This window comes from Delphinapterus leucas, chromosome 6 (genome assembly GCF_059928025.1).
Source record: "Delphinapterus leucas isolate spDelLeu-1000000601 "Yukka" chromosome 6, BTC_Dleu_Yukka2, whole genome shotgun sequence".
NCBI lineage: Eukaryota > Metazoa > Chordata > Mammalia > Artiodactyla > Monodontidae > Delphinapterus > Delphinapterus leucas.
This window is the reverse complement of record NC_143134.1, coordinates 18477345-18498031: the sequence shown is the minus strand read 5'-3', so window position 1 is coordinate 18498031 and position 20687 is coordinate 18477345. Positions and strand designations below refer to the sequence as shown.

The window sequence follows — 20687 nt, the reverse complement described above, 5'->3', positions numbered from 1 at the left end:
AACTTCTGAGGAAGGCATCATTACCAGAGCTCATACAGAGCTGGGAATCGTTCAAGTTCCCTCCAGCCAGCGTGGGAGGATGACCTGGGGGACTGGGGGTCCTCCCAGAAAGCTCCTTAGCCTATTCTAACTGGGGGCTGAGCTGGTGGAGAGGATTCAATAACAAAGCTCCAGTCAGTCAGAACCCATCTCGGCTCCCAGAAGAGAAAGGTGGAGGAGAAGGAGAGGAAAAGGAAGGGAAAGATGTTCCATGGAGGGTTGAAGGGAGAGCACTTCTAATATGGAGGGTTGAAGGGAGAGCGCTTCTAAGAAGAGAAAGACAAGTGATTCACACAGCTGACATCTTACAGAAATGTTAGAGTAACTGTCAGCAAACAATGTAGCTGAAGAAACCACGGTGCCTATGGTGGAGAACGGTGTAACTCCTTTCCATAATTCAAACCCACTACAGTGGTTGGCTTGACCACAACACACGAAGGCGCCAAAGGTCAGTTCTCAGGTATCTGAGACCAGGGAAAAGCAGTGCCTTGTAGACATTAGAGTGGAGAAGAAGGGCCACCGCCCTTCTCCATGGGACTGAATATAGAACGGGAACCACAGTGATTTGGGGGTGGGTATCACCGGACTTTTTAGAGAAAACCAGGATGCCTCCTTTGTGCATTTCCAGAAAGTCCACTTTTCTCTGTTGACTTCCTTTGGCAAATTTTTATGGCCTACAGGAAGCTTGGGCCATTAGGTTTTCCCACAGGTGCAGCTATGAGTTTGCGGCCAGGACTAGGCGGTGACCTGGGCCATCCCCACACTCTCCCCGGGTCCTGTGCCTGGGAGGTCATACCTCTCACTGGGTGACGAGGCCCAGTGACGTCACAGACCTTGTACCAACTCCGGACGGTCTTCTTATCTGTGAATGGAACTCCAGATGAGAGCACATCCCCAAGTAAGAACTCTGGAGAAGTGAGGAAATAGGTGTTCTTTCCTTTAATGACTATGAAAGCAATTCTCTTACAAGCTGGGCCGTGATTATTGTTCTGCTGCTTGGGACCCTTTCCTTAGGTTACCGAATAGGGCTTAAGACATCATGTGCCACCATGTTCTTGGTCTAGACTGTGGTTATTGACCTCTGGAAGTATTAAGACAGCTTCTCATAAGCCACCCATTCCACCAATTCCCGCTGAAAAATTATCAGACGATCCAATTTTCACCCGTCCTCCCCACGCTCACTGGGTTTTCATGAGAAAGAATATGAGGGGAAGCTTGTTAGCCACATGTTTTTAGCTTTATTGAAATTCTTTCTTATAAAAGGTCTGATGTATTTTAGGCCTGGCCTAATTTCCTTTAGTCCCTGAAATACAGGTCCATGGTTATTTTATTTCCATGTCCTCTTAAGTAGGAATGTAAACTAGTAGACTTTTATTTTAAGGTTCAAACACTTATCACCGTTGTTTTTCTTTGATGTAAAGCAAGACTTGTATTTTCCCGAATGAAAAGACCAGGTAAGAAAGTTATGTGGGTCTTCGTTGGTAGGATAACTGGATTCTTTGCCAGAACGGACTTGGGAATTTACATCGTTCAACGTGACATCTTTCCACCTTGAGTATTTTCTTTTTTAATGCAAAATTTGTAGTGTGCTGAGCTATTTATAGTAAAGAGTGCTGTGTTCATATATGCATACATATATTGGCTCTGGGAAAAGATGCATGAGTACATGCGTGTTATGTAAACATAGCAATTAGTCAGAAGGAGAGTCTCTGATCGTTGGGACATTAATGAATAACAAGCATACGGTTCGCAAAGAACAACCAATAGCACATATTGGTTCAGATGTCAGCCAGGAACTTTGCTGGTCTTACACCCAGAGGGTCCCAGCTGTCACCTTCCCCAGGCAAGCGGTGCTCACCAGATAGGACAGGTGACTGTGTATCTGAGGCCTGACTGAGTTTGTGTCTCCCTCAAGGGAGGAGGGTCTGCGCTCACTTGCTACCATGTAGGTCCCCAGGCCTAGAACACATATATGGCCCAGTCTGACCTCCTCCTCGTGTCAAAAGCAGAATATGATCTCCCCATCACTAGGAAGGGGGTGCAGATTGAGGACTTGCAAAGGCCCACGGCCTCTTCTTCCCCCAGAGATTGTAGGGAATCCTCATTTCCTTTCAATCTTTTTTTTTTCTTTTAATATTTATTTATTTGGTTGCAGTGGGTCTCAGTTGAGGCAGGCGGGCTCCTTAGTTGAGGCTCGCGGCCTCCTTAGTTGCGGCTCGCCGGCTCCTTAGTTGCGGCACATGGGCTCCTTAGTTGCGGCATGCATGTGGGATCTAGTTCCCTGACGAGGGATCGAACCCGGGCCCCCTGCATTGGGAGCACGGAGTCTTAACCACTACGCCACCAGGGAAGTCCCCTCCTTTCACTCTTATAGGCTCCATCAGGACATGTGTTCTCCTGACCACAGGATGACACCCAAAGAGGCCTGGAAGGTTCCATATCATCACCTCCAAACAGCTCCGAGACACAGGTGACATAGCTTCAACCCTGACTGCCAGATAACTGAAGGCTGATCTTGGTTTAACCCCATGTCCCCATAAAACCCCATGTCCCCCCTCCAAATCAGCTTTCCTCCTGTGTGGATGGTTGCCCTGGGAGCCAGTCCTGTCTGACCTTGAACTCACACCCTGTGGGGTTTGGAGTATGTAACCTTCTAGTCACACCCGTCCTGCACCCAAGCTTCTTGCTCGAGCCTGGCCAAGACACAGGAAAGTTCAGGTAGCAACAGTGGTCTCAGTCATTCTCGATCTGACTAATAGGTCAGGTGAAGGGGTCAGTTGAATGCTACCTGGCGGTGACGTGGTACCCACACTAACCTGACTTATAGGAATGCTGCGAAGTGATAAACGAATTTAGCACCCAAGATACTACATAATAGCACGCGTGGCAGTCACTCAATAAATGTTCCTTTCACTCCTCTTCTCTGAATCCAGACTGGTTCCTGCAGGAGACTCGCATTTCCCTCTGGCCCCTACAGCTGGCCTCTCCTCTATGTCAGTTCCCCCAACTAACAAACGCTGTGCAGAGGCAGAGTAAAGGGGGAAAATGAATCACTCAGTATTGTCTCTGGCTGGTCAAAACTCTTGGCCTGAGGTTTGGGAATGATCTGCAGAGTAAACGATCTGGGATGCCTCCCTCCCATCTTCACGGATGCATTTGTGGCCAACATTTATCTGTAACTCACAGACCACAGAGAGCATGGATACGGAGGCCTGATGCATGGTGTTTTAGAAGACTTGGCAAAATGGCGATCCAGCTGACCAGGGCTCCATGCAGGAACCCTGGTGGAAGGGAGAGACAGGCAGTAGATCCCAGAGTTGTACTTTGGAAAAGATGTCCAAGGAGAGGAGGATGACAGGCCACCATGGGTCCTGGGATGGGAATCCGGGGGGTCTGGGGGTGCTGGGCGGGGAGGCATGGGTCAGGGGAGCCCCGAGCGATGCCCCCACCCCAGGAATGCAGGAAGGAGGCTTGGCAGCTGGGTCCGGACCTTGGGCTGTGCCCACCGTCAGTGTCTCTTGCATGTCACTCCAGCGTCCTCAGCGTGTCCGCAGTTTGTCACCCCCCATTTGGAGAAGCTGCAGTGGAAGACGCTTTCCTCCGTGCCCTTGCAGGCGACATCATCCATCCAAATCCTCCCTGTGCCTGTGGAGACAAGTCAACACGATTTCTTAGCGGAGATGCAGGAGAGCAGAACAGACAGGAACACTGCTGCCTGTCCTTGACCCGGCTGTCCCAAGCTCTGCTGTCAGTTCTCAAATCTAGTGGTTCCCATCTGCCTTCTCCATTCCACCAAGACCAAATACTCCTTTTCTAGGCTCAGTTTCTTGAGGGCAGAGTAAGAATAATTGACAGTGGAGACGGTGGTATTTACTGAGTAGCCCCCATGTGTCAGCATCTTACACATACGATCTTCATCCATTCTCACCATGGTGCTGTGAGATAGCCATGAATAAACCCTTTTCCTAGATGGGAAAACTGAGGTTCAGATGGCAACTGGTGCAAGGTTGCTCAGCTTGTAAGTGGCAGAGTCTGAACTCAAGCCCAAGTCTTGCTGCCTCCCAGGCCATGCTTTATACGAGACACTTCATAGCTTTTGAGATACGATATCTTGCGGCATTTGTTGATGAATATTCAGACGGGGCCTAATCAGAAGGACAATGTTAGACAGACGCTGGGTTGGACAGATCCAGTGCCCCGTAAGTATCTCAAGTATGCCAGTACCAACATTACCTTCAATCTTTTGAAATTTAAAGCAGACGGTCTCTTTCTATGAGCTCAAAACATTGGTACTCGGAATGACAGGGGATCCCAGAATTTAACATTATAACCAGACATCTATGTAATGACAGGCAGAAGCATCCCTAACCACAAGTAATTAGGTCAAGTTCCCAAAATACAAGGTCCCTACGACAATGTAGCTGAGTTTTGCCTGTCTGTTCACTCAGCTCTTAAGGGGACCAACCTACTGGTCTGAAGATGTCCATGCAGGGGAGCCTTTAGCTGGCTTTCCCAAGATTGTACCTGAGTCTCAAGAGACATAAACTTGGCACTGAGGTCCCTTACTGAATGTCAAGGGAATAGGGCAGCTGGGTGAGTCTCCAAGGGAATGGAGAGGGCTCGTCTGGGGTCAGAGGGGTCAGTGGAGAGGGGAGAAGTCACCTAGAGCCCCCACGGATGAAAGGGCAGGGCCATCACCCATGGTTCAGGTGGGCTCTCTGGGCTGATGGCCAAGGAAGGTCTCCAATGGCGGGAGCTCACTTGGGAGCCCTCTGGAAGGATGCCTGAGCTTTAGGGCTCCCATCTCCCGTGGAAGCAGTAGCTTAGAGCTTCGCTACACAAAGCGTGGTCCCGGACCAGTGGTATCAGCATGCCCCAGAGCTTGTCAAAACTGCAGAACCTCAGGCCCCACCCAAGACCTACTGAATCCGAATCTACATTTGAAGCAAGTGGTTCTGCATTGAAGTTTGAGAAGCAGAAATAGGTACAGCAGAAATAGGGCTTTACAATAAGTAGAATAAATCTCAATTCAAGTCTCACTCCCACCTAGGAAGACCATTTCAGTTGTAAAACTGGGAAGGGATTCCCGAGATGTGAGACTTTTCGTGCTAAAGCTGGGTAGGTTCTGGGTAAAACGGGATGGTTGGTCACTCCAGCACCTTGACTTGTTAGGTCTATGAGCCGGCACCAAAAATCATGGGGTCAAAGGTCATAAACTGGGTTCCAACATTACTGACTGTGTCAACCTGGGCAAGTTCAACGAGGTAACATGTATTCCTGTATTTTGTTTTTTGTGTTTTTTTGGCCACACTGCATGGCATGTGGGATCTGAGTTCCCCAACCAGGGATGGAACCTGCGCCCCCTGCATTGGAAGGGCGGGGTCTTAAGCACTGGACCACCGGGGATGTCCCAAGAGAATATTTTTCTTATTTTTGGCCACACCATATGTCTTGTGGGATCTTAGTTCCCCGACCAGGGATTGAACCTGGGCCCTCGGCAGTGAGAGCACAGAGTCCTAACCCCTGGACCACCAGGGAATCCCCAGTTCCTGTATTTTAAAGGGCTTTCAGATGCACCAAAACCCTATACAAAAGGTAGCTCAGGGATTAGTACTGTACCCTGACCCTACCCCCGTTTTCTCCCTGTCCCAAATCTCGGCAGCCAGACAACCTCTCCTTTTAGAGGAATTGTCAGGACTAATTCTTAAAACCCTTAAAACTGTCACTCACCCTTGGATTGCATGGGAAATCTCTTTACAAAGAGCATCAAGGGAGCACCTAAACCATTTTGCTGCCCACGAAATCGACCGCATGAACTAAGTGGTTTGGACATATTTTTTATGTCGAGATTTTCAGCATCTGTTGTCATGGGAATACCAAGCAGTGAATTCAGGAACAGAGCTGGGAGGAGAGGCCTCCTTCTGCTGTCTTTTTGGATGTTATTTCTTCATCAGAGCCTCTTCCCTAGCCGGATACAGTGTGCCTCTTACACAATAAGCCCTCTGAAGCCGAGCAAAAATTCTCAGATTAAATGTCTCCTGGAAAACACATCAGTTTACAAATGACCCTTCCTTGGGCTACAGGCCCAAGAGCTCTGTGGGATTAGTCACATCCAAAACAAATAAAGGAGCAAATGAAGGAGACCGACAAATACAGAACAGGCCCCAAGGTTACGAGCCCAAATGCATACACAGGATCACAAGACCCCAAACTCTAGCTGGTGTTTGGCTAGGGAGCTCTGGCTAACATCCAGTCATGGAAGAGCTAATAAAATGAGAAAAGCGTTGTTAAATCAGCAGCAGTGAATATCTACAGTTCCTGGGACATCGCTGAAGGGCCTATGAACCCGAAGACCGTTTCTGCTCCTTGCCATGTCAGAGGAGCTAGCACTGTCATGACTCCAGGTACCAATCATCCTTTTAGCTTTAGAGCTGACACCTGATACTCAACGTGTGGCCCGAGGACCAGGAAATCAGTATCACCTGGGAGGTTGTTAGCAACACAGAGTCTCGGGCCCACCCGGACCCGAATCAGAGTCTGCATCTTAACAAGATCTCCTAGATTCAGGCATGCATTCAGGTCTGAGAAGCCCTGCTCTAGATTAGGTCTGCTCCTCCACAGTCTCTCTGTGAGCTCCATAAGATGCCCCATCAGGTAAGCGGGAAAGGGGCTACTCTGCTCCCTACTGTACAGTCAGAAAAATTAAACAACAGGGTGAGGTTTTTACCTTGAGGAGGAAAAACTGGGACGAGAGGCCAGGTCTTCTGACACTTAGAGCTGTTGGAAGGTGATATTGTTGGGATGTGTAAGTGGAGATTTTATTCTATCCTTATTCATTCATTCATTCAACAAGTATTTTTTTATTTTGTTTTGTTTTTGTTTTTTTTTTGCGGTACGTGGGCCTCTCACCATTGCGGCCCCTCCTGTTGCGGAGCACAGGCTCCGGACGCGCAGGCTCAGTGGCCATGGCTCACGGGCCCAGCCGCTCCGTGGCATATGGGATCTTCCCGGACCAGGGCACGAACCCGCGTCCCCTGCATCGGCAGGCGGACTCTCAACCACTGCACCACCAGGGAAGCCCCAACAAGTATTTAAGAGTCTACTCCATGCTCAGCACTATTCTTGGTGTAGGGACTACATCAACGAACAAAAAATGATTGAAGAAAAACACTGTTGGTGGGAATGTAAACGGGTGTAGTCACTGTGGAGAATAGTATGGAGATTTCTCAAAAAACTAAAAATAGAACTACTATATGACCCAGCAATCCCACTCCTGGGTACATATCTGAAAAAAACCAAAAACACTAATTTGAAAGATACATGCACCCCAATGTTCATAGCAGCATTATTTACAATTGCCAAGATACGGAAGCAACCTAAGTGTGCATCAACAGATGGATAGATAAAGAAGCTGTGGTATATATATACAATGGAATACTACTCAGCTATAAAAAAGAATGAAATTTTGCCATTTGCAGTAACACTGATGAACTTGGAGGGCATTACTCTAAGTGAAATAAGTCAGACAGAGACAGACAAATACTCTATTATATCACTTATAAGTGGAATCTAAAAACTACAGCAAACTAGTGAATATAACGAAAAAGAAGCAGACTCACAGATATAGAGAACAAATTAGTCGTTACCAGTGGGAGGGGAGGGGCAATACAGGGGTGGGGAACAGGGAGGTGCAAACTATTGGCTGTAAGATAAGCTGAAGGATGTATTACTAGGTTGGCCAAAAAGTTCGTTCGGTTAGTGAAACCGTTGTTCAGTAAAGTTCTTCGTGAACATGAAAAATGTGTCTTTTATTTTTACTTAAAACTGAACGAATTTTTTGGCCAGCCCAATATATAACATGGGGAGTATAGCCAATATTTGGTTATAACTGTAAAGGGAAAGCAACCTTTCAAAACTGTATAAAAACAAAACCAAAAATCTCTGCTTCATGGAACAAACATTTGAGCTGCTGCATGTTTGAGTAATATTAATAGAAGGAATTGAGGTAGGAAGTAGATGGGCCCCTGGCCTGGACAGCTGGTGTTTGTCAAGGGCAGTAAAATTGAAGCTTTGTTCTCCCCCAGACACTCCAAGGACAAAGTTAGTGGCAAAAACTGAGCTCTGCTGAAGTAAAGAGATAAGATGACTACTCCTGAGGTTAAGAAAAACTCCCTGACTGCACAGGCACATTAAGACTCCTTGGGGGAGTCAAAAAGGAGGGGGTGCCATCCCATAATAAGTGATGCCAAGACCCCCATAGGCCTCTGCAGTGGGATCCATCTTAGCAAAAAGTTAGCACGCATGTTGCGGAGAGTCCTAGGACAGGTCAGGCGTGGAATAAGAAACAAGAAATTGGCCAAAGGTAAACAAAGACCTGGAAGGACTGTCCTAAATAAATGATTTAAATCACCTCTTTACTGCGCTTCTCATTAGAAGACGCCTACATCCTTTCTCTCCAGGTGTGTATTTCTGCCTTGCTTCAGTCTCTAACAAACAAACTGTTTTTCTGTGTGCTCTCCCACTTGTTGTGCTGTGTCTCTAATAATAAACTTCGTACGTGCTTTTACAGTTTTTGCCTCCTTGAAACATTCTGGCTTTCAAATGGGGGCAAGAGCCAGGGCCACTTAGCTTCTAGCCTCTGGCCCCTGGTGGTCCAGCGGCTAGGATTCCTGGTCTTCATCCAGGCTACCCAGGTTCAGTTCCTAGGCAGGGAACTAAGATCCTGCTTCAAGCCACCACTCACTGCTGTCTCTCTGAGATCAGAATGAGTTACACTGATTCCTACAGGCTGCCATCTGAGCCTCACACAGGGACAGGCAGGATGGCTATCAAACAGATATTTAAGAGGTAGGAAAACTAAGGCCCCAGAAAGGTTAAGTGACCTGTCCCACGACTATTAAGGGGATGAGATCATGACCCAGGCCACTGACGTCCTGCCAGTCCAGTCCCCGTTCCTTATAGAACCACATACACGGCACACAGCACAGATCACTAAGCCAGGAGGCTGCAAACCCAATCTGACCTACTGCCTGCTTTTGTAAATAAAGTTTTATTGGAACACAGAGCCTCCCTGCCCCCAGTCTGATTACATTTCGTCTGTAGTTGCTTTTATGCTACAACTACAGAGCTGAGTAGTTGTGAAAGCGACCATCTGGCCCAGAAAGCCCAAAATATTTACTCCCTGGCCCTTTAATGTTTGCTGACCCTTGCACTAAGCCACCTCCCAGTATTTGAATTTTATTTTAGAAAAAAAGGGCAAAAAAAATGCTAATAATATAAGTAAAAGAGAACACTCCCAATTCTGTCCACCCACTCCCACCTACAAATCTGTATGCATTTGTACCCCTCCTCAGCTCCTTTTGTCTGTCTCAAAGAAAGATTTTCTTGGCGGGCTCAGGACTAATTTCCCAGCAGTGCTATGGTGGTCTCACGCCCTCCATCTCCTCCTGGACCCTTGCTCCAGCCATCACCCTCCATCTTCCTGATCTGCACTCATTCCCTCTCCAACAGCTCTTGGACCAATTTAAAATTAAAAAAAAAAAATCTCCAAGTCTTTCTCATTTGGGTCTTTCCTTGCTTTTTTCCCAGGGAAACTGATAATTCAATTATTGAGCCCTGTCCAGGAAAACTTTTATGGTGCCAGACCACAGAGAGCACTGCCAGGGTGTGGTAGTTTCTTGTATGGCTCTGGGGAGGACACAGGTTTGGCAGGCACAGAAGTTCCTTCCTTCCTTCTTCCCCTCGCCCCCTCCTCCTGTCCCTCCTTCCTCCCTCCCACATTTATCCAGTACCTATCACATCCCAGGCACAGTCCCGGGTTTTGGAGCTCTGCCCTCAAGGTGTTCCCACATACCCCAGCGATCAGGAGCGTGTGAGAGGTACGCGCAGAAGATGCCACGGGAGCAGAGGGGGTATCTACATCACGGGCTGGGGTGGAGCGGCAAAGCTCCCCTCCGGAGGTGATCATAGAGCTGACTTTAAAAGCTGAGGAGGAATTAGCTAGGTGAAGAGGAGGGAAAGGCATTCCAGACCCAAGGAACAGCACCTGAGGGGATACAGAGCTGGGAAACAGCTGTGTGAGCTCAGAGGCTACACGTGGGCGCACGCAGCTAAGGGATGCATCGCCAGAGGCGGGAGGTGTGTGAGGACTGGCCTTGGGCACTAAGCTAAGGAAACCAGATTTGATCCTGAGAGCAGGAAAGACCCACTGAGCATCGGGCAGGGGAGTGACAGAGGCAGGAGCGCATTTTAGAAAGATCCCTGGCAGCCAGGAGGGGAACAGGGGGCAGCAGCATGGGAAGCAGCTCATGGAGGACGCCCCCATCTCCACCCAACAAGCAGCAAATAAATGTGCACCTCAGGGCCTGCACTGTGCTAACTGCTCACCGTATGTGATCTCACTTCGAGTTTGCAATCATCCTGCAAAAGTGGAGGGACTGAAGCCTGGAGAGGTTAAGAAATCTGCTCCAGGTCACCAGCTAGTAAGTGGCACATATGGGATGCTAGGTTGGCTTTGACCCAGAGACTGAGCTCCTAGCCACTGCTCTACCCAGCCTGAGCTCCTAAGGCAAGAACAGGGGGAACAGAGAGGAGGGGACAGAGTCAAGGGACCAGAGACGTTGACACTGGTAGCATCTGTTAAGACTCAGGGACCCAGCAGATAAGGGACACGGGAGTGGGTGAGGGTGCGAGAAGGGACGAGTCTGCAATCCTGGCTGGCAGGGTAGGAAGCACAGCCGGAAGAGAAACAAGCGTGGATGGAGAGCAGGGCCGGGGGCTTGGGAGACTCCGTGAGGCTGAGGGTGAGCAGACCGGGATTGGGAATCGGGGCACCTGCATGATGCGAGGCTGTGGTCAGAGGGCCGTTGGGACCTGATGCAAACCCCGCCAGCTGCCAGGAGAGGCAGGCTTCCCCTCCCTCTGCCCCCAGCTGCTAGGGCAGGATAGCCCTTCCAACAGTTCAGAATCTGTGAACATGTCTGCCTCCCCCTCTAAACTGAATGTGCTGAGGTCAGAGACTAGGTTGACTCAACTCTGTGCCCCGGTGCTCAGCCTAGTGCCTGCCCATGGAAAGTGCCAGAAGCCGCTGTGGGAGGAAGGGACTGCAGCCGGGCTAGGAGGATGGGTGCCAGGCAAGCCCCGTCCCTTCCCCGGCCCCCATTTCCCTCTGTGCACCCATGAGTGACACCTGGCCTGCACACCTGTCCAGGTCTCGAATATCACGCGACCTAAGTTATTGGATGATTGATGGAAAAGTACAGTGCAAATCTGATGCTGATGTGGAGGCGAGCCTGGCTGCCCACTGACTGGTTTAAAGACTTGAGTGGTGGGAATTCCCTAGCAGTCCAGTGGTTAGGACTCGGCACTTTCGCTGCCGTGGACCCGGGTTCGATCCCTGGTCGGGGAACTAAGATCCCACAAGCCGTGCAATGCGGCCAAAAAAAAAAATCCGGTGGCAATTGTAGAGCTTCCCTTCACACCATACAATACAAAAATCAAGGCAGGATGAAAGAGTTTTAGGCTAACTCTGCCCATGACATTCAAATGACCTAATGTGGCTTCACTAAAAGAGTTTATGATTTTTCCCCTCCAAAGGTTTACTTCCACTTATTAGGGAGAAGCCCTCACTGGAGCCAAAAAAGGAAAACGAGGACCGTTCCCACTGTTTCTGTTCCTCATGCAAACAGAAATGGCAGTTTTCCTTGAAGAAAACAGGCTGAGACCCAGCACAGAGCTTTAGATGGGAGGGAAGCGCTCTCCCCGAGTGGGCTGCCCTCCGTGGAGCTGGACCCTTTGAACTCCCCACGCGCTGGCCTTGAAGTCGAGAGGCCAGGACGCTGGGGTCAATCTCTCCGCCAGCTGTCACAACACATTTCACAGGAGTCACTTCAGTGAGTGTGATTGTCTTGTCTGCTCGGACTGGGTGGCTTCTAAACAACACACATTTATTTCTCACTGTTCTGGGGGGCTGCAAGTCTAAGACCAGGGTGCCTGCGTGTTCCGGTTCTAGGGGAGGGCCCTCTTCTGGCTTGTAGGCTACTGTCCGTCCTCACGGAAGCAGGAGGGAGCTCTCTGAGGTCCCTTTTATAAGGGCACCAGTCCCATTAGGAGGGCTCTGCTCATGACCTGATCACCCCCCAAAGGCCCCACCTTCTGATACCATCACATTGGGGCTGAGGATTCCAACCTATGAATTTGGGGGGGCAGGCGACACGAACATTCAGTCTGCAACAGTGACTGAGGTCTAAGGGACAAGATTCTGAGCCAGGACTGTGGCACTCCAAAGTGGGCGCGAGAAGCAAGGCAGCCGTGGGGAGCGGAGGGTTCCATGGCCAGTTGGGATGTGACCCGGCTCTATGTCCCCATCTGAAAAGGATGCCCCTCCTCTCACCATGAGGCCCTTTACCATTTAGCACAGTGGGCTGGGCCGCCATGGTCTCAGGTAAGACAGCAAACGCTCCATGACACAAGTAGCCTCCATAGCGGGGCCAGCGGTCCCTCCACAGGTCACCAGGGGACCTGGCAACTGAATGTGAGTGGGTCAGTCCAAATCCCTCCCCACACCTGCCAGAATGCAGGTCCTCGTGACAGCTGAGCAGAAGTATTTCACATTCCAGGGGCCCAAGCTGGAAGGCACATCACAGAGTCTGTAAGGCCCTTTAAGTTATAGATGGGACACCAAGATGCAGGGTGGAGGGGCAACGAGATCACACAGTCGCGCACAGCACATTATTACACAGGTGCAGGGAGCACTGTCTTCAAGCAGGTGGGACCATTGTTTTAGTTGTGAGTCAACACAGGTCTCTCTGAGTTCGAGGTCCGATGAAGGGCAAAGCATCTGTGACGGTGAGTATTTATGTTTGAGTGTGAATGTGTGGTGTGCTGTGTGTGTAGCTGAATTGTTATGGGCTGAATTGTGTCCCCCCAAAATTCCTATGTGGAAGTCCTAACCCCCAGGACCTCAGAATGTGCTTGTCTTTGGACCCAGGGCCTTTAAAAAGGTGATTAAGGATAAATGAGGTCATTAGAGGGGCCCTAATCCAATATGACTGGTGTCCTTCTAAGAGGAAGAGACACAGACCCACACAGAGGGATGACCATGTGAGGACACAGGGGGAAGGTGTCCCTCTACAAGCCAAGGAGAGAGGCCTCAGGAGAAACCAGACCTGCCAACACCTTGACCTTGGACTTCTAGCCTCTAGAACTGTGAGAAAATAAATGTCTGCAGTTTAAGTCCTATAGTCTGTGGTATTTGTTACAGCAGCTGAGCAGACTAATCCAGAGAACTAGCCTGAGGGGAAGACACAGTGCTGTGGATAGAGACTGGAGCTGAGGTAGAGCCAACCTCTTTGCAATCGGAAAGGGACAGATGGTTCAAATCAGCCGTCTGCCCAGGAAGGGTCTGCACCTCTCCCTCAAACTCTCCTGTACCGTCTAAGCCTGTCAAAGGAAAGCAACCAAAATGGTGAAGACTGCCAAAATCTTTTCCCCTGAGGATGAGATGAAGTGTTTGGAGATCTTCATCTGAAGAAGAAAAGACTCAAAGAGGAGCAGGGACAGCCAGCAGAGTGGATAAGAGAACGGACTCCCGAGCTACCTGCTTGGGTCTGAACCTGGGCTCTGCCATTTGCTAGCTGTGTGACCTTGGACAAGTTATCTAGCCTCTCTGTGCCACCGTTTCCGCATATGGAATATAGGGATGATAGCTGTACCTGCTTCCTAGTGTGGTAAGGATTACGTGAGTGAATATTTTTAACATGTTTAGAACTGAGCCTGGCACACAGACAGTGCTATCTAAGCACTAAATAGTAACAAAAATGTAATCGGGACAAATGGGCGTGGGATTAGATAAGAGTCCTGAGATGCAGGGCTGAAAACAGGGGCCAGTAGGAGACCAGAAAAGAAAGGGAGTCAATTCAAGGGAAGGAAGAATGTTCGAATAAGCAGAACTGTCTGAAGACAGACCAGCTCGCTTGGGGGCCGTGAGCATCCCGTGGTCATGGCGGGAAGGATCCAGGCAGAGCCCGGCTGACACTGGCAGGACTTCTGTCAAGGGGATGCTAGACAGGAGGGCAGGCCTAGGCCTCCAGGACCCTCGCCCCACATTCTCCTCCTCCGGGTGCCCTACCTTGTCCGAACTGAGCCGTCCGGTGCACGTCCTCGGCGTTGGGGAAGCCCAGCATGCGGCACACCACGTCTCCGTCCTTCTTGTCCCACCCGTCATCGCACACGGTGCCCCAGCGCCGCTCATGGTACACCTCCACGCGGCCCTGGTGTGGGCCCGAGCCGTTCACCAGCCGGACCATCAGGGCCTCCATGCCACCTGCCGGGAGCAGCACAGGGTCACGGGTCACTACCCGAGCTGGACATAGTGGGGCCCCACCTGGGGACCCCCCCGGACTCCCCGCCACCACCCGGCATAGGAGAGGGGAGCTGGGGCTACAGCTGAGGTGGAGCCGGCAGCCAGAAGAAACCGTGGTGTCACCCCTGCCCGTTATCACCCCTGACCATCTTCTCTCCACCTTTTTTTTTAAAATAGACTTTATTTTTTTTTAATAGTAAAATTGAGAAGGAGGTACAAATATTTCCCATAAACCTCCTATCCCCCCAGCCCCCCATGCACAGCCCCCTTTGCCACTATCAACACCTCCACCACGGCGGTAATCTGTGAACCCACAATGACACGGCATGATCACCCAGAGTCAACAGTTTACACTAGGGTTCACTCTTGGTGTTGTCCATTCTATGCTTTGGGCAAATGTCTAATGACATGTCTCCATCATTACAGTGTCCTACAGGGCGGTTTCACTGCCCTAAAAATCCCCTGTGTTCCACCTATTCACCTGCCACCCCACCTCCAAACCCCTGGCAACCACTGATCTTTCTCCTGTCCCCATAGTTTTGCCCTTCCCAGAATGTCATATACTTGGAATCATACAGTATGTAGTCTTTTCAGATTGGCCTCTTTCACTTAGTCATACGCATTTAAGGTTCCTCCATGTCTTTTCATGGCTTGATAGCGCCATTTCTTTCTAGCACTGAATAATATTCCATTGTCTGGATGTACCACAGTTTAGTTATCCATTCACCCACTGAAGGACCTCTTGGAAGGAATTATGAATAAAGCTGTTACAAACATTCCTGTGCAGATTTCTCTGTAGGCATAAGTTTTCAACTCATTTGGGTAAATACCAAGGAGCAGAATTGTTGGATTCCTCTCTACCTTTTGACACCTGGTGACCAGCAGTCAGGCCTGCCAGAGCGGAGGGTGAAGGGGAACAGAGGAAATCAAGGGATGGTCAAGGCTTTGTGAACAGGTGGCCCTGCTGCATGGTTTAGTAGGTGGAGAGGTCCCCCAGGAGTGTCTCAGCCCTGTGCTGTCATCTGTGTCCACCTTCCCACTAGGCTGTCAGCACGAAAGTGTCTGAAGCCAGACAGACCTGGGTGGGAATTCTGGCTCTGTCCCTTACTACCTGTTAAGTGGGGGACAGTAATTCATCAAATCTAAAAAGCCGCTGTTTTGTAAGGCCCATCACTATTTTACATGCTACTAAGAAGGAAGAAGCTTTGCCAGTTACAGTGGCAGGCTATACATATTGCTACAGGCTTCCAGATTTCAGAGATGTTAAAATGTGTGTCACAGAATCAGTGAAATACAGCAATAGGTGTAAAGAGCTTAGAATGGCGCCTGGCACATACAAGACTCTTCTTTCTACCTGAACGACCTTAAGAAAGTCTTCTAGACTCTCTGAGGGCATTGCCCCAACTGTGACATGGGGACAACGCATAGGGCTGTTTTGCAGACTAAGTGAAATGACCTGTGTTAAGGCTCCAAGCACGGTGCCTGGAACGTAGTAGGAAATAAGCAAGTCCTAGTTTGCAACCCCCGATCCCCATCTCTGATGGCTGAAGCCCTGTCACGTTCATCTATAAACTCTGTTCACCACAGAGCTTGGCTGCAGGAAATGTACAGTAAACGTCTGCTACATCGATGAAAGAGTGAAGATTCATTCTTTTGCATTACAAAGCAAGGCGTTACTTCTCCAAGGGGAGCAGCTGAAAAAAGCCTTTGGATCATCTCAAAGCCAGGGTTTGGCTGGAGAGGTACAGCGTCAGGGAGATACACACGTTAGTGCCAGAGCTGGGATGGCAGCTTGGGTCTACCGATGTGTCATCTAAGGTCCTTTCACCAACCTGTCTGCCATGCCATGAGTTGGGGTGGGGGGCAGGTATCTTTGCCCCTCAGGGACATCAGCTTCCTCTTGACAAGATATTGGAGTGGTCACTGAGTCTTAAGTCTGGCCACACATCAAAATCATTAGCAACGCCTGTGAAAAGGCAGATTCCTGGGCCCACTCAGACCTACTGGATCAGAATCTTGGCGGCAGGAGTTAGGGATCTATATTTTTTACCAGTGTCCCAAATGACTGTGAGGTAATCTACGTTTGTGGAGTGGCCTTTGAGAGAGATGGGATTAGGTGATCTGTAGGGTTCCTTCCGGCTCCGTGGCTCAGTGATTCCAAGACCAGGGACGAGGTCAAGTTGCCACTTTTGCAGCCAGAAGCCGCCTGGACGTGTGGGGTGGAGACGGGTACAACTGTGCTGTGACACAGGGACAGGTGTGTGATACGATGCAGGAAAGCCCTTCCACGAACCGCCAGCGAAAATAGCAAACCTGGACTTCCCTGGTGGTGCAGTGGTTAAGAATCCGCCTGCCGATGCAGGGGACGTGGATTCAATCCCTGGTCCAGGAAGATCCCACATGGCAGGAGCTACTGAACCTGTGCTCTAGAGCCCATGAGCCACGACTACCGAATCTGCATGCCACAACTACTGAAGCCCGCGTGCCTAGAGCCCGTGCTCCGCAACAAAGACAAGCCACCGTAATGAGAAGCCCGTGCACCGCAATGAAGAGTAGCCCCCGCTCGCTGCAACTAGAGAAAGCCTGCGCGCAGCAACAAAGACCCAACGCAGCCAAAATAAATAGATTAATTAATTAAGTTTAAAAGTCCTCATCTAAAAAAAAAAAAAGAAAGAAAATAGCAAACCCAGTCAAGTTCTGCTCCCAGTAAGTACTGCACTCTTGGACTATGTTTTTGTCTTTCTTTTCTTGACCAGCTGGCCTAGGGGATTCCCTCTTCTAATGACTATGACTTGGCAAAGACCTTTTTTTTTTTTTAAAATAAATTTATTTATTTTTGGCTGTGTTGGGTCTTCGTTGCTGCATGCGGGCTTTCCCTAGTTGCAGTGAGCGGGGGCTTCTCTTGTTGCGGCACACGGGCTCTAGGCGCCCGGGCTTCAGTAATTGTGGCTTGTGGGCTCTAGAGCACAGGCTCAGGAGTTGTGGCATACGAGCTTAGTTGCTCCGCAGCATGTGGGACTTTCTCGGACCAGGGCTCGAACCCGTGTCCCCTGCATCGGCAGGTGGATTCTTAACCACTGCACCACTAGGCAAGTCCTGGCAAAGACCTTTATAGGATCCTGGAGGAGGTGGCAGAATTGATAAACCCCGTATCTGTGTCACATGGGAAAGGAGAGGAATTAGAACTGGCTGCGTGTCTGTTTTGAGTTGCCCAGGCTAGGAAAACCCCAGAATATTCTGCACAGGGGGACCACAGAAGTCCCCAGGAGACCACACCCCTCCCAAGATGCTGCAAGAGTACAGTGTGATGGCAATGGAAAGGCTCCTGGAAAAGTTTAATTCCATTTTCTATGCATCCTTCATCCCTGACTATTCTCCCCACGTGGGTTTACAAGCTCCAGCCAGGTTATCAGAAAAGGCTGAGGATGAGCAAGAGAGTGTAGGAATCCTGGAGACAGAAAACACAGAGAGAAGCAGGATGCAGAGGCCAGGTCTGAGACAGGGACGCTCCCCTGGGAGCAGTCATGACAAGCTAACCTGGAGCCAGCAGCAGCAAAGGAGGCCTGGCCCCGGGCCAGGGGTTGGCCCTGGTGGGTTGGCCGAGGCTGAGATGTCAGCCTTGATTTCTCCCAGGCCCGCCTCACCTCTGTCACCACACTGTCACGGTGGCAGTGGGCCACGCCAGGCCAGGAGGCCTCCAACAGCAGCCCCCGTGTGGGGTCATCAGTAGAGGGAGAAGGGGCAGGAGGATGCCGTGTGTCCCAGAGCAGGCCAAGCAGAGTTCAGGGTCAAAATAATAGGAAGAGGCTGGGTGGAGCGTGGGCAAACAGGGCTGATGTTCAGAGCTTCCCCCTTAATGTCTCCACTCTGGCCAGCCTGAACTCACTCTGTTCACTTCTTTGTTTTGCCAAAAAAGTGATCATCTATTGGGGGCTTTGTCCTGTTCTAGGAGCTATGGATACATCCATGAACAAAGTCTCTGCCCTCGTGGACTGATACTGTAGTGGGAGAGACTAGCGATAAAGCTAGGAAACAAATAAAAATATAACTATGGCCACATAGTGATGCACAGATGGGAACAGAAGCACAGGAAGGGAATGGAACGTGGAGGGGGCGCCATCTTGGACGGGTAGACAAGGAAGGGAATGGATCATGGCAGGCTCACCATCTTGGATGGGGAGACAAGGAAGGGAATGGATCGTGGGGGGGCACCATCTTGGATGGGGAGACAAGGAAGGGAATGGATCATGGCGGGGGGCTCCATCCTGGATGGGGAGACAAGGAAGGGAATGGATCGTGGGGGGGCATCATCTTGGATGGGGAGACAAGGAAGGGAATGGATCATGGCGGGGGGCACCATCCTGGACGGGGAGACAAGGAAGGCCCTGAGTGTTGACCTGAATGAGCAGAGGGAGAACGTGGACCTCCCCCCACCCCCCAACTCAGAAAAACCCATGTCTGTACTCTGGCCTAAGATTTTCATGTCCTTTAAATCTCAGCTTGAATGTCACATCTCTCAGAAAGCCTTCTGTGGTTCCCCCATACCTGGCTACAGCCCCTTCTGTGGACATACTTATCACTCCATGTAATAATTTCCTGTTTACTCTTTTGGGACACTGCAAGCCTTCTGAAGACAGGTCATGTGGCCTGATACAGTGCCTGGTATATCAAGATGCCCAAGCTGGGTTAAACGAAGGCATGCACGAATGAATGCACTCAGATAGTATATACCCCAGTGGGCAAGTCCTGTCTAGTGGACACAGCTCCCCAGAGCCAACGGCTTTGGCGGGAGCCTGAGGAGAGTCAGCATCAGGGCTACCAGTGTTTCCAACACCCTCTTTATTACAGCACAGCCCCTTCTACTCAGTCCCCTCACTGATGGCTTCTTTCGGTGGGACGGTCCCGGATCCTGGACCCAGAATTCAAGTTATTGGTACAATGACCATACATTCCAAATGAGAAAACAAGGCTGTGGTCTGTCACGTGATTATAGTGAGTGCTGAGGGAAATCTGGAGAGCGTCACTTGGATGCTGAAATATTAGAATTCCCAGGAGGCTTCAGTGTATATGGAAGTGGCAAAAGAATATTTGGAAACAGATCAACTTCCAAAAATTGGAAACATATGGTAACCATAATTACGGGACACAGCGTCAGTCCTGGTCTATGCCCCATGCTCCCCGCACATCAAGCAAGGTCATGGCCCCCATCAGTCCTGTGACTACGTGTGCCCCCCGCGCCCCGCACACCCAGACCCCAGGGTTGGCTCATCAAGCACTGGAGCCTGTTCCTTTTCACTTGTTCCCAGGTTCCCCCCGATCCAGGGCTTCTCCCTGGATGGAGGCTGAGCACAGTTCCCTGCCCATGGGATCGGCAGATGCGGCATGCCCCAGAAGAATCAATGAGGCACATCTTGGTCTAGCTCCATCTTACAGAACATGGCACGAAGCTGTAATTTTTAAATCCTTTCTTCCCCTTAACAAAAGCCCATCCCTGTGGATACCTTCCTTAGGAAATCCGTGGCTGAGAGCTGACCTGATTATGATGCAAACTGCCCCAATTCAGGGAATCAGACAGTTTAAGGGGCTGTCCTAGGAACAGAATCTCTAGCCTGCTTTGCCCTGGAAAGCTACAGGGGGGCCTGGAGGCAGCCTTTCCCAGGCTGAGCCATAATGCCACCTCCTGGAATGCACTTGCGGAATCACCCTGTGATGGCAACACTGACCCCGTCTCCAGCTGAGGAGAATGACATGACTTGCTAAGAGGTTTGGGTTTCTGCGGGCAGAGGGTGTAAACTTTGCTTTTTCCCAGCAGTTTCTGCCCTAGAGCAAAGCTTTCCCACCAAGCAACCAACCACCTATGGGAAACGCTCTTACCCCACAGCTGTGTCAGCCCGACATAATCAGATGTGGTGTCTGGGAGGCTGCCTCAGCCTGGTACGTGCCCCCCACCCCCTTACACTTCTTGTAAGTCCAGGGAGCTTATTCCGTAGACACCCACGCAGAGTGCTCCCCAGGGAGTGTGTGGGTCTATTTGGGGTCAAGGAGATGCCTCTCTTTGCTCATGACAGTGGAGGAAGATGGAAGGCAGGGGTTTTGATTGTACAAAGCCCAGGCACTCCTAGGCCAGTCAGAGGGGATGGCCCAGGTGGGGGGCAGAGGAACTTAGGCTGTCACAACTGCATGTGACTTCCCCTAATAGATGCCCTTGACCGACAGGCCTCTTTACTTTCTTCTTAACCTCCCAGCTCGGTGAGCCCTGGGAAATCCTTCCCGAGCAAAATGTGGA

At 50.3% G+C, this 20687-nt stretch overlaps 1 protein-coding gene across 1 annotated transcript in view; it reads right to left on the bottom strand.

Moving 5' to 3' along the window:
- Positions 1-805: 805 nt before the first annotated feature.
- The window catches only part of SCARA5 (scavenger receptor class A member 5), a 119276-nt gene continuing 99394 nt past the window's right edge, over positions 806-20687 (bottom strand). Inside the window, exons 8-9 of the mRNA XM_022594982.2 lie at positions 14168-14362; positions 806-3684 (exon numbers count right to left, since the gene is read on the bottom strand). Of these exons, the coding sequence (XP_022450690.1) occupies positions 3548-3684; positions 14168-14362 (332 nt within the window). The 3' untranslated portion in view covers positions 806-3547. The remainder of the gene's footprint in view (positions 3685-14167; positions 14363-20687) is intronic.